General features: G+C 41.9%; 1 protein-coding gene across 4 annotated transcripts in view; it reads left to right on the forward strand.

Moving 5' to 3' along the window:
- ARHGEF28 (Rho guanine nucleotide exchange factor 28) overlaps window positions 1–17,045 on the forward strand; it is a 367,072-nt gene that overhangs the window by 169,941 nt on the left and 180,086 nt on the right. For all 4 annotated transcript variants that reach the window (XM_077462520.1, XM_077462516.1, XM_077462518.1 and 1 more), the window contains one exon: window positions 6,929–6,998. In XM_077462520.1, the coding sequence (XP_077318646.1) occupies window positions 6,929–6,998 (70 nt within the window). The remainder of the gene's footprint in view (window positions 1–6,928; window positions 6,999–17,045) is intronic.

Raw genomic sequence — 17,045 nt, forward strand, 5'->3', positions numbered from 1 at the left:
AAACTCACCTAGTCTGTTTTGAAAAAATGCAGCTTAGGTGAGTTTTTAATGCTGATTTTCTTCTGTCAGGATAAGCAGCGTTTACATGAAACCAGTGTGCATAAGGCCTTAATGAAGTAATCACTTTGAGATTGGGGCTGAATGATAACAATGTTCATCAGTAATTGTTAATATATGTAAACCAAATCAATAAACATTTTAATTTCAAAAGTCGTTTTTTTTTTATTTTTTATATTTTTTAATTTGCAGCTTAAAAGAGAAGCATGGGATTTTTTTTTTTTTTATCCCATAATCATACTTACCTTGGTAGATGCAGCATCAGTCCGATGCTACATCTGTCCCCCGCTGCCTCTTCATTGAGAACTGAGTGATTGAATACCGCCGATGGCTCGGTTCTCTTAGCTCCCCAAGCAGAGAGCTGCTGCCTGTCAGTCAGCAGCTCTCCTGCTCTGCTCCCCCACACTCATTGGAGCGCTGAGCTGTGGAGGAGCGGGGAGCGGCCATCTCAGCGGCCTCTCTTAGAGGCTGAGACGGCTATCAGTCCAGGCACGTGGCAGATCCAGACTCCCAGAGTCGGGATGATGCGATGCCTGGACTGATATTGGTGACGTCAGCAGAGAGTGGACTTCAGACCGCTCTCTGCTGAAACCGGTTCACAGGAGTGCAAAACAAATTGCACTCCTGTGACCCATAGGAGAAGCCCAGCCAAAGGAGCTCAGGCTGGACTTTTCCTTTAAGTACTTAGTGATCCTGCTATGAAGTCCTCGTTCAAGCACTTCCTAATATTGGAACACACACTTTGTCCTCTCTCCCAATAGTGCTTTTGCATTGTCCCCCTGCATGCAGCCATTGCTGGAGTGCATACATGTAGAAATGAAGATCAGCAATGCTAAGATGCACAAAAATAACTGCCAGTCCCCAAACCCCCCCCACCAGGGGATTCTTTTTCAAAGTCTTCTGTCTGGTCATGTCTTCCCTGATCTTTTACATCAGTGGTCAGTCCTCATAAACACAGAGAGCATGGCACTGATATTACCACTTTTCATGAATCCACTGTGATTAAAGGCTAACCATGGTGACCCCTCTCCAGGAGGTTGGGTCATGACACTTATTTATTCATAGTATGTCCTCAGTCTTCTGGGTTGAATGATTCTGAACATCATTATGTTATAGGTAAGGAAAAGTTAACAGCATTGAAAATCTAATGTAGTGTTTTAGGTAGCCAAAAAAGTTACCCTTTAGAACAGGGGTCTAAACTTTCTCAACAAAGGGCCAATTTGCTATCTTTCAGACTTTGAGGGGGCCAGACTGTGGCCAGAGTGAGTAAAGAATGCCCCCTCAATGGTATTGGTGGGAGCAATATTGCCCCATTGTTATCAGGGCAATGAATTGTGCCCCATCATTGATGTCAGTGGAAGGAATAGTGCCCCATTGTTAGTATCAGGACAAGGAATAGTGCCCCACCCTTATTGTCACTGGGAAGAATAGGGCTCTACAGTTGGTATCAGTTAGTGGGAGGAATAGTGCCCCATTGTTGGTTTCATTGGTTGAGAATAGTGCCTTATTGTTGGTATCAGTGACAGAAATGATGCCCTTTGGTGTAGAATAAATAATGCCTCGTATCAGTGGGAGGAATAGTGTCCCAAGGGCCTAATTAAGGCAAGAATCACTCCCTAGGACACACTTAACCCCTTCATCGCCCCCTAGTGGTTAACCCCTTAACTGCCAGTGTCATTTACACAGTAATCAATGCATTTTTATAGCACTGATCGCTATAAATTACAATGGTCCCAAAATAGTGTAAAAAATGTCCGATGTGTCTGCCATAATGTCACATTATTATATCCCAATAAAAATCGCAGAAAGCTCTATTTTTGGGAAAAAAAGGACATCAATTTTGTTTGGGTACAACGTCGCACGACTGCATAATTGTCAGTTAAAGCGACGTGGTACCGAATCGCAAAAAGTGCTCTGGTCAGGAGAGGGGGGTAAATCCTTCCGAGGATGAAATGGTTAAACACATGTCCCCCAATACAGTCTTATACGTAAGCTTCCATACAATTGTTTGACTTGAACTCCAGCTACACATGTCCAGATATGAATGACTTCAACCACTGGTGTTGAGCTTTAATGTGGTTCCAGAAATCTTTCTTGCTCCTAGATTGGACTAGCTAGTTCTTGTATTTTACATTATTTTGCACACTTATGTTTCAGTATTGTTATTGTTATATCAGTTGTTTTCATTTATATGTAGCACCCTCCTTGGTACGTTGCTAGGATAATAGGTAAATTTAGTTCTTTTTGGCTCCTCTGTACTCATTGACAAAACAATAAAACCACCCAAGTAAGCTATATAATGGTGCCAACGTCCCTGTATATAGACAAAAAATATATTGAGTACCCCCTTGGTACTAGTAGGACTTTAACCACCTCCCGTCCGTGCTATAGCCAAAAGACGGCTACAGTGCAGACCTAATTTGCCAGGAGGGGGTCCACAGGCATCCTCTCATGCTCGAGAGGCCTGCGCGATCCTGACTCCTTACCACATGATCAGTTGCCAGCCAATGACAGCTGATCATGTGATGTAAACAGAGCCGGTAAGCTGCTATTTTTTCTCCTCGCACTGGTAGCCAATCACCGCCGGCTGTGAGAGGGACATCAGTTCCGATCTGGAGAGTCTTTGCAGAGGCTTCTGTGCCACCTACCGGTGTCCACAGTCTCATCTACCAGTTCCCACCAGCGCCACCTATCAGTGCCCACAGTGCCACCTATAAATGTCGTCAATTAGTGCCTCATCATCAGTGCTGCCTATCAGTGTCGCCTTATCTGTGCCCATCAGTGCAGCCCATCAGTGTAGTCTCAGTGAATATCAATGAAGGAGAAAAATTGCTGTTTGCAAAATTTTATAACAAACTATGAAACGTATCCCCCCCCCCCCCCCAAAAAATATTTTTTTGTTTGTTTAGCAAAAAATAAAAACCCAAGTGGTGATTAAATACCACCAAAAGAAAGCTCCATTTGTGTGCAAAAAAAATGATAAAATTTAATTTAGGTACAGTGTAGCATGACCGTGCAATTGTCATTCAAAGTGTGACAGCACTGAAAGCTAAAAATTGGTCTGGGCAGCAGGGAGGTTTAAGGGCCCAGTAAGCAAGTGGTTAAAGGCAACAATAACAATACAAAGGAATAATGTATCAATATTCTATTTCAAAATATATGAAACTGGTGTATACATCACCAATAGAAACATGCACCGGTGCATAGGAGATATTACAGTCATCTTGCCTATGTTTATATACTCGTGTTTTTATTGGTGATGTATACACCAGTTTTATATATTATGTAATAAAATGTTGATACATTATTCCTGTGTATTGTTACTGTTGCCTATAAAGTCCCACTAGTACGGGGGGGGGGGGGGGTACTCAATATATTTTTTTCTCTGTACTCATTGGAGCTGCTATTGATTTCTCTGGGCTGTTCTAGATCTCATCACAGGTTACCGATTTATTTGCTCCCCCCTGCATTCTGGAGGCTCCCAGAACATAGAGGGCTGGAAGAGTCAAATGGGCAGCTTGATGATTTTCTGTGCTGCAGCCAATCCCCGGGGAGGGAGCATAAATAGCCTGTGGTCTGGTTCTTGCACTGCTGGAGAAGTTCCAGCCTCAGGGGCTGCTGCCCCTTTGAGGCAGTTGTGCTGGAGTCTGCTGATGTTCATCAAGGTCCCAGCTTTAGCAAAGCTGGGGTGCTATTCCTAATTACCTTTTAAGCTACCTAAACAGTTTTACCTAGGCATCTGGTCTGACAAACTCACTGAAGAGTGCCTGGTGAGTGCTGGAAGGTATGTAGCTGCCCTGGGACATTGTGAGTACTGATCTGAGCTCAGGACCCCTTTTGACTGTGGACTGCTCTACTTTTGGGGTGCCAACTGTAGCTGTCTCTGAGACAGCTTTTGCATCACAGTTCTGGCCTTCCCCTTTGTTTCTGGCTTAACTACTTCCGGACCGCCCACCGTCATTTGGATAACAATGAACCGAGAGTGGAAGACACAGCCGCACTGGATGGAGTGCAGGAGCTGCATTAGTTAACTATGCCAGATGGTCCTAGCAACCAATCACCGGCTTGTTAATATGAAAATGTTTAATGGAGCTAGAGTGAATGGCCTTTGTGATTGGTAGACTCTGCACTGTTTGGGTAAGAATCTGTTAAAATCAGCGTTTCCTACAGGGGGTAGCACTAGATATAGTTAATAATATATTCTTATTTATTTATCTGCTTCAATAGTCATGAAAATGACCTATGTTGAAATATAACTTGTGATTGCCAAGCCACGTGTCCCAGGTCATTACTTTCTGTACTTTGTCATGCTGCTCCCCCAATAATTAGTAATGGCAGAGAGGATCTCTGTCTCCATAGAGGAGACCACTGTGAGTCATAGGAAGTGTCTCCTAGCATGTCTATACCTGCCGTATGTCCTAATACAATGTTACATTTGCTTTATTTTGTTCTGGTGCTTGGGTTTGACATCCTGTTTACAAAAGCCTCAGCTCTAGGGATGGGAAGGGATGCCATTGCAGAGGAAAATTACGGGATTTTTAACACTGAAACCTTCATATGTTATAAAAATACATTAATCATTGAGCACTTTGTTCATGCTTCCAGTAGGTGATAGGCTAAATGACCTCCAGGAACAGCAGACATGCTGATTGCATAGTTTTTGCTGTAACCTGGGGATTGATTATTGCTCAGCTGATATTTTTGTGTGCTTGCCAATCAGGACTTTTGCTTAAAGATGGCCACATTGTGTATGTAGGCCAATCCACTCTTCTAGGCCTATGGGTAAATATGGGAAATGATGTCAACAGTCGGAATAGGTGATATGGTGAATCGTAAGATTTGGCAGAAGACAGAAACAAAATGGGCTTCTAAGCCTTGTGTCAGAAACCACGCCCGAGAAATATGGATGCACTTGTCAAAGTTACTCTAGAAGTAGAACGTTCATTGTATGAAAATCGTGAATTGAGAATGTTGGCCCCTGGCTATCATGCGGATCCATTGGCCTATGCTTTCAGTCATTAACCTAGAATGATCACCAAGATATGTAATTCTGACACTTGCTAAAAACGCAATTCATAGTACATGGGCATTTTGCATTTTCAGGAGGCAATTTGCTACTTATGTTTTGTAACTGATCTCCTTTCAAAGTGTTGGCTGACTTCTGTCTTTGATTAGTTGTCCCCATTTAATGCATTCATTGATTTACTAATGCATATTACTCATTTGCTTGTTGCTTGGGAACCCTAAACAAAACTTTTGTCTTCGATTTTTGCTAGAATGGGGAAGGTTAGAAGTTTTGTCAGTTTATTTAATTTATGCTTAATTCTCTCTGGCTTTATTGATGTCTTTGTTCCCATTTGAGATTTGCCCTCACTTCTGCCCCAAACTCTTTTACAAGAGCAAGCCAGGGAAAATCCACCTGTAACATTTACAGACATCAATAGAATCTTTATAAAAATGTATATACTATATATAAATACTCGCACTAATGGTGTAAAAAAATTATGAATAGAAAACGCAGCTGCTATGCACAAAGTGCTAAACACTTGAAAAACATATGAAGATAAATACAGCGCTCGCAAACACAATAAGTGAAAAAACAATAAGTGAAAAAATCATAAAACATATTCAATGAACAAAGTCCAAGAAAAGTGACTGTAAGTGCTCCAATCAAAAGTGAAGGAAATATAAGGTGCTTCCAAGAAATTCAGGTGTACAACACCCCCTCATGTATCCCCACTCACCAGATCAAAATGACCCCCAGCTTTTCAGTCTGGTGGGTCATGGTAATAGTATCCTGGGCTTGGTGAATATGGTGTCAAGTGATCAGGTCCATAATTCCTTTAAGAAGTGATAGTGAAGTACCATTAAAAAAGGTTTTATTCTATAAGGACCTGAATGATGCCCTGTGGGAGGGCGAAACGTTGACACAATTTCCGGCATCACTGAAGTCACTTCTGGTCCCGTGAAACGCACACCAGGAACGGCATTTTTACACTCACAGCTCCATGTTTGAGGCTCTTTTGATCATATTTTTTGTAAGTACCCACTCCCTTATAGAACAAAACCTTTTTTAATGGTACATCACTATCAGTTCCGTTCTTCTGTTTTACTTCTGGGTACCTGTTTGGCTGAGAAACTTCTTAAAGGAATTCTGGACCTGATGACTTGACCCCATATTCACCATTCCGGGATATTACCAAGCTTTAAGTGAACCACCAGACTGAAAAGCTGGGAGTCATTTCGATCTGGTGAGTGGGGATACATGAGGGGTTGTTGTACACCTGAATTTCTCAGAAGCACCTTCTATTTCTTTCACTTTTGATTGGAGCACTTAGTCACTTTTCTTGGACTTTGTTCATTGAATATTTTTAGTTTTTTTCACTTATTGTGTTTGCGAGCGCTGTATTTATCTTCATATCAATAGAAACTTGACTGTGGTTCCAACCCTCCCAATTCCAAATCAACAGTTATGGCTTTAATTCATTACATAGAAATGGGGCGTAAATGAGACTTGAATGATAAGTTTATTTTTGATTAGATATTTATTATTCTACAGCTACCCTGTCAGTTATGCACAGTTTTGGAAAGCATGACGTGTTAATTTGGTCTTAATTCTTGAAGTCGTTTCACAGTTGTATATTCTGTTTCACATAAGCTTACAGTATTGGATTAGTGAACACCTTTGCAACAAAAACAAAAAGATATATACTCATGTTAAAAAATCTTTACTTTTAAAGGAAGGTGATAACATCAATTACTGTATACTGGAAAAGGAATGTAAACGTTTTTGCAATTTGTTGAATTTAAAGCACATATATATATATATATATTTGAAATTAATGTTTGAAATTAATGTTTTTTTTTTTAGATTGTAAGCTCTGTGTACTGTTGGAATCACATGAAACAGATGCCGGTTGATGGAACGACTAGCGAAGGAGGTACAATGCTCTTTTACTTTCTCATTTACTGCAAGTTGATCTGGCATAGCTTGTATGGTTCGCATTGGATATGATTGCACAAGTTAAAATATTGTGCCAACTTCTATAAATCATTGGATGAAAGCAACAGACAAGGACGAGGTTTACCCCTTGGTTCCAGTACCCTGTATTCAGTGGTTGGCTCTGATGGCAAGCTGCCTTTTCTCAGCCAATTAAAGGGGGAGCCTAGAACTCTACATTTAAATAAATGTAACGTTTTGCAAATGTATATCTAAAGGCAAAACTTTTCTTTTTCATTTTGGATGGAGTAAGGGAGTGTTAAAACTGCAGTCAGGTTTTTTTCCCCCATCTGTGTCTCATTGAAGAGATTTCCCTTCATTTTATGTCCCATAGACTCATATTTAAAAAGTGAGGGATATCCCCTTATAGACGGTTGTCACAGGGACAACTGTCTGCATTGGTAGATCCCCCCCAATGTTTGCTAAATGTTTAGCAAATAAACATTTTGGATTTCCCTTCACTTTCATTCCTGTGAGATTGGAGATCAGGACAATTCAATAATTGATGGGCACAGCCAGCAATATACTGTAAATCTGACCACTCTACCTCAGTCTAAAAAAAAAAAGTCTTTACTAGTGTTTTGCTGCACTTCCTAATAGATTCTATGGGATAATGTGCTATATCACTTAATTTTGCATAAATCAACACTTGCATCAACACTTGCATCAGTTCATATGCCATATGTAAAACTCATCAAAACTCACAAGTGCATTTAAAGTTTATCAAATATCAAACTGGAAAGTACTCCATTCCTGTGCAAATTCACTGCAAGGCAAAATGTGCAGACCCCCACCAGGGTGCGCACTCACCTGCAGGTATGGACCCCCTGTGCTTATGCCAAGGTGGGTCAGCAATGCTTGAATGGATATGTCCACCCAATGGCATGGGAATACTCTTATATACTCCAGATCATAGAAGAGAAACAATCATAAAGTGGAACATAGCGTAATACAGTTTATTAAAAGCAATCATTAAAAACATGAATGTACATTGTTCTCTTCCTTTGTTGTTTGATATAAATAAAGTAAAAAAAAATAAAAATGTGCAGTGTCACTTGCATATTGAAGTGGCGTGTCCTGGCACTAGCGGTGATCAATAATGAGCAGTCATAATGGGAGCTTTGAAAGGTGGAGGAGGCTTCTCAATGACAGAGTGCATGTTGTCTCCCAACCACTGACATCTGTACTCTCCTGTTTGTTTGCCATTATGCTGTGAGTGGTTGAGAAGCTGCCGAGTCACGCGTTAACCACACAGCCGTACCATCCATGGGTTCCTCGCCTAAAAGCTGTTTGCCTGTAGGCTTCAGAAAGGATGAATGAGCCCTGCTATACTTTCTACAAATAGTGTTTTTTTAAGGACTGAAGTTTGCTTTTCCCAGTTACATGCATGCCACTATTTGGAGTATTTTAGGGATGTGCTTTTATCATTTATAGATTATTGCAAAATATTGTGTGCAAGTGTTTCCTCATGGTCACTCAGTGCTATGGGTACCTGTGCATTTCTTGCATTGTGGAACAGATGTTTGATATTACCCATAATAACTTTACAATGTGGTACCAGTGTTGGCTGGCTCAGGATTGGGTTTCTTACAGAAACGGAGTATACAGGAAGTCTTGCTTTGTGTTCATTTTAAGTAAGTCATAATGAAATTAGAAGCCTCAAGTGATAAAAGTGGGTTTCAGGTAGTGTTCAAGGGGGTTTAAAAGCAGATTGTAGGCTGCAGGTCAATAGTCAGATGTAGGTCCAAAGCAGCCTGTCACTAAAGCAGTAGAGAGGCACCCACCGACCAGCTGCATAAGTGCAGACACAGGTCACCCTGGCGAATGACATGGGCTCATCTTAGTGCAGGGTCTAAGTACTTACCGGTGTTCACCAGAGCTCCTGATGGCGGAGATGGGTTTTGCTGAATTTTAGTACCAGGTGGTGATCCTAAGGATTGCACTACCAGGAGGTGAGCAAGCCAGGGTGCAGTAGCAGAAAAAGTAGGAATGGATAAGCAGAAGCTTAGCCAGTAAACAAGGGAAAGATCTGTAGTGATAAGGGTGAGATATTGGCTGGAGAGAGCACAATAATCTGACAAACAGGAAGTGCAAAAGCAATAATTCTGTAGGAGGTTCATTGGGGGATCAAGGAGTTCAAAAATCAGCAGAAGTAAAGCAAGGCACAAGGCAGCATTGCCAAAAGATCAAAAGAGGTACTGTCCAGCATCCCAGGTAGCTCAGCAAGGAGACACAACAACAGACACAGCAGAGGTTCTTGGTTGAGATGCAATCCCTGACACAGCTTTTTTCAACCTTTTTTGCCATGGAAGAACTCTGAAAATAAGTTTCATATCTTAGAGAATCCATGCTACAAATCATTATATCAAAATTGTATGGTAAAATAGCATGATCAGTATGTTTTAAATACAAAAATAAGGAATATTTGACACCCAAAGTCGATTATTTTACACCACTCCTCTGCTTTGTACATCAGTAATAATCATGAAAATGAACACAATATTGTATACAAAAATAGTAACAGACTGTGAAAAGTGTAGTGCCCCCTTACATAAGTGGTCAGTGAAGAAATGCCCCTGTACATTGGTGGTCAGTGGCGAAAAGCCTCCTTGTGCTGTCGATCAGAGAAGTGGTGATCCCTTACAAGACTTGTCTCTGGGAAGTTGCTGCCTCACATAGATAGTCATTGTAGACAGTAGATTAATCTGTCATTGCCCATGGATTTAAGGAAACCCTAGTAGCCTCTGAGGGAAACATGATTAGGAAAGCATGGTCTAAATAAACAAATCTGCTACTTTCTATATGGTTGACCTTCTTTATAAAATATGGAGGGGATAAATAAATGTGTATCAGATTACCGAATGCTGTGGATAACACAGGCGCTTCATTTATTTTATTCTTCTAAGGCCAGATGCACACTGGATATTTAGCGGCCCGGTGCATGGGGCTCAAGCGTTTAGTTGCAAGCAGGCGGCACAGGTGCCTCTTCCAGCCCTGTTGCCAGTGGCCAGTCAAAGTCTGTGAGAGTCCGGTAGCTGCTAAGGCTGGACAGGACACTTAGGTGTTCAAACAGTCCGGACAGTATGGGCCTAGGGGTGAATGCCAGGAACCTGTTAGCATACTGCCCTTAATGTAAGTAGCACTGAGTGCAGGACCCTGTACAATGCGGCTGCAGCAGCTTTCGGACTCTCATAGTTTGCTCTCTGCCCCTGGCTGCACACTGGAGCCCCATGCACCAAGACTAAACGCCCATTGTGCATTAGGGGCCTTAACCAGCACATTTTAGTTTAGGGTTGTGTAAGAAATTTGTACCTCTTAGGTGCAGTATATTCATTTCGGACAATACAAATGTAACCATAATCATTGTAACTATTGAACTGGCACAATGTCATGTATGTGCCAAGTCTAAAAACTATATGTGGGTAATAGTGTTGGGCTGACTTATGATAATGTAAGCTAAGCTAAGAAATGAGCGCAGTTGGTCTCATTATGTTATCTGAAGTGACAGTTGATTGGATGTGGCAAACCTCGATATTTCTTTGTTTTTATGGTTTAAGCCCATATGTGTGGAAATTCTTGTATAATGTAATAAGAAATGTCATGAGAATGTGTTCTCTTGGCCATTTCCCTGTGCTAAACCATTGTTTGTTGTCGTCGGCTGTACTCCAGGCCACAATGGCAGCGTTATCCCTAGTGCTGCCATTTATCTTGTTCTCAATGCGATATTTGAATAATTTAGAACTCTAATTAAATTCTATTACAACCTTCAAGTGGATTGGGGCTGGTCCACAGAAAGAGGTCCTTTATGTGGTCATCATATTTGCTTTACAAACCAGAAATGTTTTGTGCCTTTCAGAGGATGCAGGCTGTATGGAGTTTCTGTTCCAGTCTGCTCTCTACTATATAATGTGGGAAGTGTAACGAATAATGCCTAGAAGTGAAATCCAAGCATACATATTTATGAGATCAGCATAAATTCCATGTCTTCTTGCAATCTCTGAGCCTTAGGAAATGCAAATACTAGAACATCATATGGGTGTATGGTGATTTCTCTCTTAGATTTGTCTGCCATCAGATTTTTAGAATCATTATTAACATTGCTAAATGCGTTTAGGTGTCAGTGTCTCTGTCCCACACCCCCAGCGTGATCAGGACAAAAAGCTTCTGGCATCAAACTATTTTTATTTATCTGCTGCCCAGTCTGGTCTGCTTGTTGGGGCCATCAGGACTTTGTAAGTTTGAAGGATAATTCGAAAGTTCTCCTGAGCATAAATGACCGGCATGTTTGCTCCAATAGTATATTCTTGTTTTCCTTATGATGCTTTATGTATTGCACACACATGGGTAGAGATTGTAAAATTATTTCAAGCACACTTTGTGGTTGAACAAGTGTTTTTAAAGGAACTCTATTAAAAAATGAAATTAGAGGGCTGTCATTGGTGACAGCGCCGTCTGGAAATGCTAGTTCCTTGGCTGTGCAGATGTAAATTCTAACTTAATGACATTTAGCTTGCTAAAGCACTATTTATCATAACCAATTGCCATCGTATTTTTCTTTTTCGTACATGATGGGACACAGAGTCAGGTTAATATTTATTAGCTACTGGGTTATATTCTATCTCCAGGTGAATGGACACTGGTAGACCAAAGGTCTTCAGACAGGAAGTGATCCCCTATATAACCCCTCCAACACAGGAAACACATCGTTTTTTTATCCAGTGTCTGCAAGGTGGATGGCATGTTTTGAGCTCTCTGAGCTCCAGGTCTCTAGTCTCACAAACGGTTCTTAAATGAATCAGTGGATTAACTGATCGGATCCATTTGATACAGGCTTTATATGTTTAGATGAATGGTACTCGAGCCAGGTCTTGCCTGTAATGCGGCCTCTGGGCGCTGGACACTGCGAAGTGGAATCCTGAACACCCCAGCGCTTAGGTATGCCTGCAGGGTGCTGTACAGGAGTGCACCCTAAACATGAAAAGGGTACCCAATTCTTGAAGGTTCTCAAGTGACCGAAACCTGCCATGATGGTTGAAGTTTGAGCTCTTAGATTCTAAGCTGCCATGCGCCTCGCCGGGTAAGTGAAACCCCTTTACTATTGCCCCTGATGATGCACTTTGAGTGACGAAACGTTGGGCAGAGCCTGGCTTAACGTGTGACTTGGACAGACTGCACTACAGCAACTATTACTGAAGCGCTGGACGCTTCAGTTGTTTGCCTGTTTTAATCAACTTAAATGTGAGTGGAATTGTTTTTCCTTAATAAATTGGGCATCGTTTCTTAAGATATTTGCGCAATGAGCGTTGTTGTTTTTCTCTATCCACATGACTGCTGAACTGCATAGGAATCTAAATATCTGTTCATGATTGGTGAGATTTCTGGTTCCAGCGTACTGCTTGTGAGCAGTAGTGGAGCAGAGTGTGCATTATCGTTGCACTGATGGTAAGGGTCTGTCATGTTGGGTGATGGTGATGGGACCCCTACTATCCTTATCTCTGCTGAATGAGATGGAGGGAGATCGTACATGATCTGGTGCAGCTCTGCATAGTAACCAATCGGCTTCTAGTTTTTTTTTGTCATAGCTTAATCAGTGCCTGCCCTCACACATTGCATTTACTGTGGGTGGGCGGATCAGGCAGGTTGGATGACATACACGTACATCATCCAGCCTTTTCCACCTTAGGGGCGTGCGTGTGCACTCCCCCTGTTAACCCGTTCTGTTATTGGCTACAGTGGTATTTTTTCGACGGGCCCTGGCTAATTATTTATGGCTGAGACCTGCTGATCGGCTGTAGCCAATCACAGCTTGGAGTCCTATGTTTACCAACACACAGGGCTAAGTACATAAATCAGCAATCTGGCTGTTTCTTCTCACTGAAAAGCAAGAAAACAGTAGCACACATTGTTGGGCAACCCCTTGATTGCCCCTTAATGTTAACCCTTCCCAGCTAGTGTCATTAATACAGTCTACAGTATTATATCTGATCACTGTATTAGTGTCACTATTGATGTCCCAGTGGCAGTTAGCGTACCTCCCAGCGATGGTCTGTTAGTGTTAGATTGTCCGCCACACTAACGCAGTCCACTGTAAGTCACTGATCACCACCATTACCAGTATAGGTCATAGGTGCATAAATTCTAGTGTGTGTGTGTGTGTGTGTGTATGTGTGTGTGTATATATATATAAATACACACACCATCCTTTGTAGATGCTATAACACAAACTAATTAACATACGCTTATTGTGTTTTTTTTTTTTTTTTTTTTAAAGACATTTGACAGAATACTTTTTGGCCTACAACAGAATAAAATATGTTTTTCCTCAATTTTCTGTCTTTTCTCAGTGTTGCATGTCCGTGCAATTAACAGTTAAAGTAGTGCAGTGCTAAATAGCAAAAAATCCCCTGGTCATGAAGGGGGTAAAACTTTCCGCATGTCAAGTGGTAATTGAACAAGCTGAAGTTAGAATGTATAAGAAGGTCTCCCTTTAGTCGCACATCTATGCAATCTCACAGATCGATGGTTAGTGGCAACCTCAGCCTGGACTCCCACCAGGCCATGCCCCCAATGTGTTCCGCTTTGCCCCTCTGAACTTGGAGGCATGGCCTGGTGGGAGTTCGGGCTGAGGTTGCCGCTAACCATCAATCCCTGAATTGCATAGATGTTGCGGCTAAATGGAGACCATCTTAGCCCTTGTACACACGGTCGGACATTCCAATGGAAAATGTCCAATCCGACTGTGTCGTCAGATAATCCAACCGTGTGTGGGCTCCATCGGACTGTTTCCATCGGAATATCCGACCGACAAAGTTTTAGAGCTGGGCTATAAAATTTTCCGACAACATGGTCCGATCGGACAAAGTCCGATCGTTAGTAGAGAATTCCGATTGGACAAAGTTCCACGCATGCTCAGATCAAATTACAAGAACAAAGCTATTGGCTACTAGCCTGAACGTAGTCCCGTCGTAAGGAAATAACGTCATCACGTTCTGAACAATCGGATTTTCCGACAACTTTGTCCGACCGTGTGTATGCAACACCAGTTTCGGACAAAATCCGTTAGATAAAATCAGACGGATTTTGTCGTCGGAATGTCAGACCGTGTGTACAAGGACTAATATATTCAGTCAGGATGAGCTCCTTCCCAGACCTGCACTCTTGGCAGTAGATGTCGAGAACTCATGCCCCTTCAATAGCCTGAGTGGCTCACACATGGGTTATTTTGGGTTCACAAGCTGAAGTTAGAAGCTGCACTAGAGTTTTCAATCTCCACTTTTAGTAAATCCACCCCAATGCATTGAAATGACCACTTCTAATATCTTTCAGAAGGTCTTGTAACAAAAATATTAGGCAGGAATGCAGTTGGGAGATGACCCAGCAAGAGATGAATGAACAAAGTCCTTCAGGGTAGACACACCAGATACAGTATTATTTTAATGAAAACTGCAGAAAATATTAAAACTTATTTTTAAAATCATATAATCGTATCATCGTAGAATTGACATGACATTTTAGTGATTTGGGTTTACTTGTACTTTATAAAGCTGTCCATACACGTATGAATTTCTCTCGTACAGAATCATGGATTTGTATTCTGACAGCTAGCAACTGTGGGGGGCAAGCATTAGAAAAAGTATTAATTGGCTGGAATGAGTTGATAGACTAAGTAAAAGTTCAATTTTTAGGATGGGGCAGTATATTCTTCCCTAAAGCCTATCCTGCCTGTGATCAGTTGGGAAGAAGAAACCGTTGCTGTGGTAGGCCTTCACTGAATGAGAACTTCATATTGCTTGATATACATTCTTTCAAGTGCTGGCAGCTCATAGGAGAGAGACTGCTGTAGCTCTGAGGCTGTGATTGTAAGGTATTGCACGCTCTATTCTCTCCTCTCCCTGGAAGGGGCACTGCAGGGGGTAAAGTTAGATCAGTTGAGTGTGAACATTTTTGACAGGCGCGGTGGTAAGCTAGACTGAGTTTTTCGAAGTGTGAGCCATATTCAAGGCTGCAAGCTTCTAGTCTGGTGCTGCTGAGAGAAAGGTGGGGGTCATCGGATCTCTGTAGATGTAGTGTTCAGGGCACAAAAAATGCTTCTTCTGAAATATTTATCACATAGCAAATATACATGCAGTACAAGCTGTGCTCAGAACATTTCCTGGCTAGACCTGATTACCCTGGTTAGACTGATCAATATAAATGTTAATATGACCTCCTAGATAATACATTTTGAGAATGTCTTATCATAGATGAAAAGCAATTGTTATTCTGTGACATTAAGGAAACAGAATCATGTTTGTGTTCTGGTTGAACAAGTACATTTTCTTCGACTCATCATTAATAATGGCAAACTTGGTGCTTTGCAACAGGAAGGCGATTTTCTGTTGAACCCAGGACTATTGAAAAGCATAATTACATTATGGTAAAGCTAGAACCCCATTTAGATTTTTATTGCTGCCCGTGTCCTTGTTGAATTTTTATTTATTTTTTTACTTTCTGTCTGGTGAAAGTTGTCACTGGAACAGTAAGTAAGGCTGCGTACACACGGGCGGATTGTCTGCCCAACTAAGTTCGTCAGACAATCCGACAGACAGTCCGTCCAAATTTTGAATGAACGGACTTGACCACACACGACGAACAGACAGTCCGCTGAAAACTTGCGCGATGACGTGTACAGCACGTACGACGGGACTAGAAAAATGACGTCCAATACACTGCAATGCAACCTTCGGCCGTGTAAATCCTTTCTGAGCATGCACTATACTTAGTCCGTCCAACTTGCCTACACACGAGCGGACTGTCCGCTGAAACCAAGTTTGGACGGACAAAAACAAGTTTCAGCGGACAAAATTACGGAAATTCCGAAAGACAAAGTCCGTCAGACTGTCCGCTGAAAAAGTCCGCTGGAGCCCACACACGAGCGGATTGTCCGCTGAAACACGGTTCAGCGGACTAAGTTGGGCAGACAATCCGCCCGTGTGTACGCGGCCTAAGGGAAAATCTCTCCAGTGGAGCCGCAGATAGCAGTGAAACCCATAAGGGGTTCTAAATCTCTACACTGTATCCAAAACACTTTGCTGGATATAGGCCTGTAAAAGTGAACCATTTTAGTGCCCAGCTTGTAAACATAGTAGAACCTTTGTAATCAGTTGTTTCAAATTGCTTTCTCTAAAACGTGAAGCTGAAGTGGACCAGTGTTGCTATTGATTTTCAGATCTTCGTTTTTTTGTAAAAAGTCTATAGCCAAGTTCTCTTGTCTGGCAGTGGCACATGCCTGTCATGGGAAGGGCAGAGCTGTATCCGTTTGATCTCATCTTTATGTTTAAGCGGGGTTTGTGATTGGGCAGTTGTACCAGTCCTGACCTGCTTCTTTATGAATTGAACATCCATGCCCTTGCCTTTTGTAGCCACCATATTGGCCAGATATCTCACGGTCAAGCCTGCACACACATTTTTGGCCTAAGGTCTTAATATTCAGAATAAAGGAATGTCCACACATTTTGAGCCCTTTATTGCAACTTCACATCTTTACAATACTTCCTGTGACATTTCACATTTGACATACTATCAGATTCTTCTGCGTGGAATGCCATGTACAAGGCTAAACATTCTGTAGCAGTTATTTCAGTGCAGAGCACACATACATGTCTTTTAGCTAAGCCATCTTCCCTCTCCTTCTTTCTTCTCCTTGGGAGCACCAAAGAGCTGGGACCATTTCCCCATGTATACTAGATCCACAGCGCTAGGTGTCCATCACGAGTCACAGAACCCGTAGCTGGGGGTCAGAGGGACAAGGTGCTTTCATTAGTGCATCACTTTCTTCCCTTCTATAGCTTTGCCCAGCCAGACACGCTCTCAGATAGCAATTTCATTCCCAGGCTCCCACCAATTCGAACATATAAGGACTCTGTCCAGGTCCCCAAGGCCTTGCACACCCTGCTACATTACATACAGAAGAAGGTCAGGAGAGAGAGAGCAACTACAGCTTTTTCTC

This window comes from Lithobates pipiens, unplaced genomic scaffold, assembly GCF_037356315.1.
Source record: "Lithobates pipiens isolate NorthernLeopardFrog02 unplaced genomic scaffold, aLitPip1_a1.2 Scaffold_3, whole genome shotgun sequence".
Classification (NCBI taxonomy): Eukaryota; Metazoa; Chordata; class Amphibia; order Anura; family Ranidae; genus Lithobates; species Lithobates pipiens.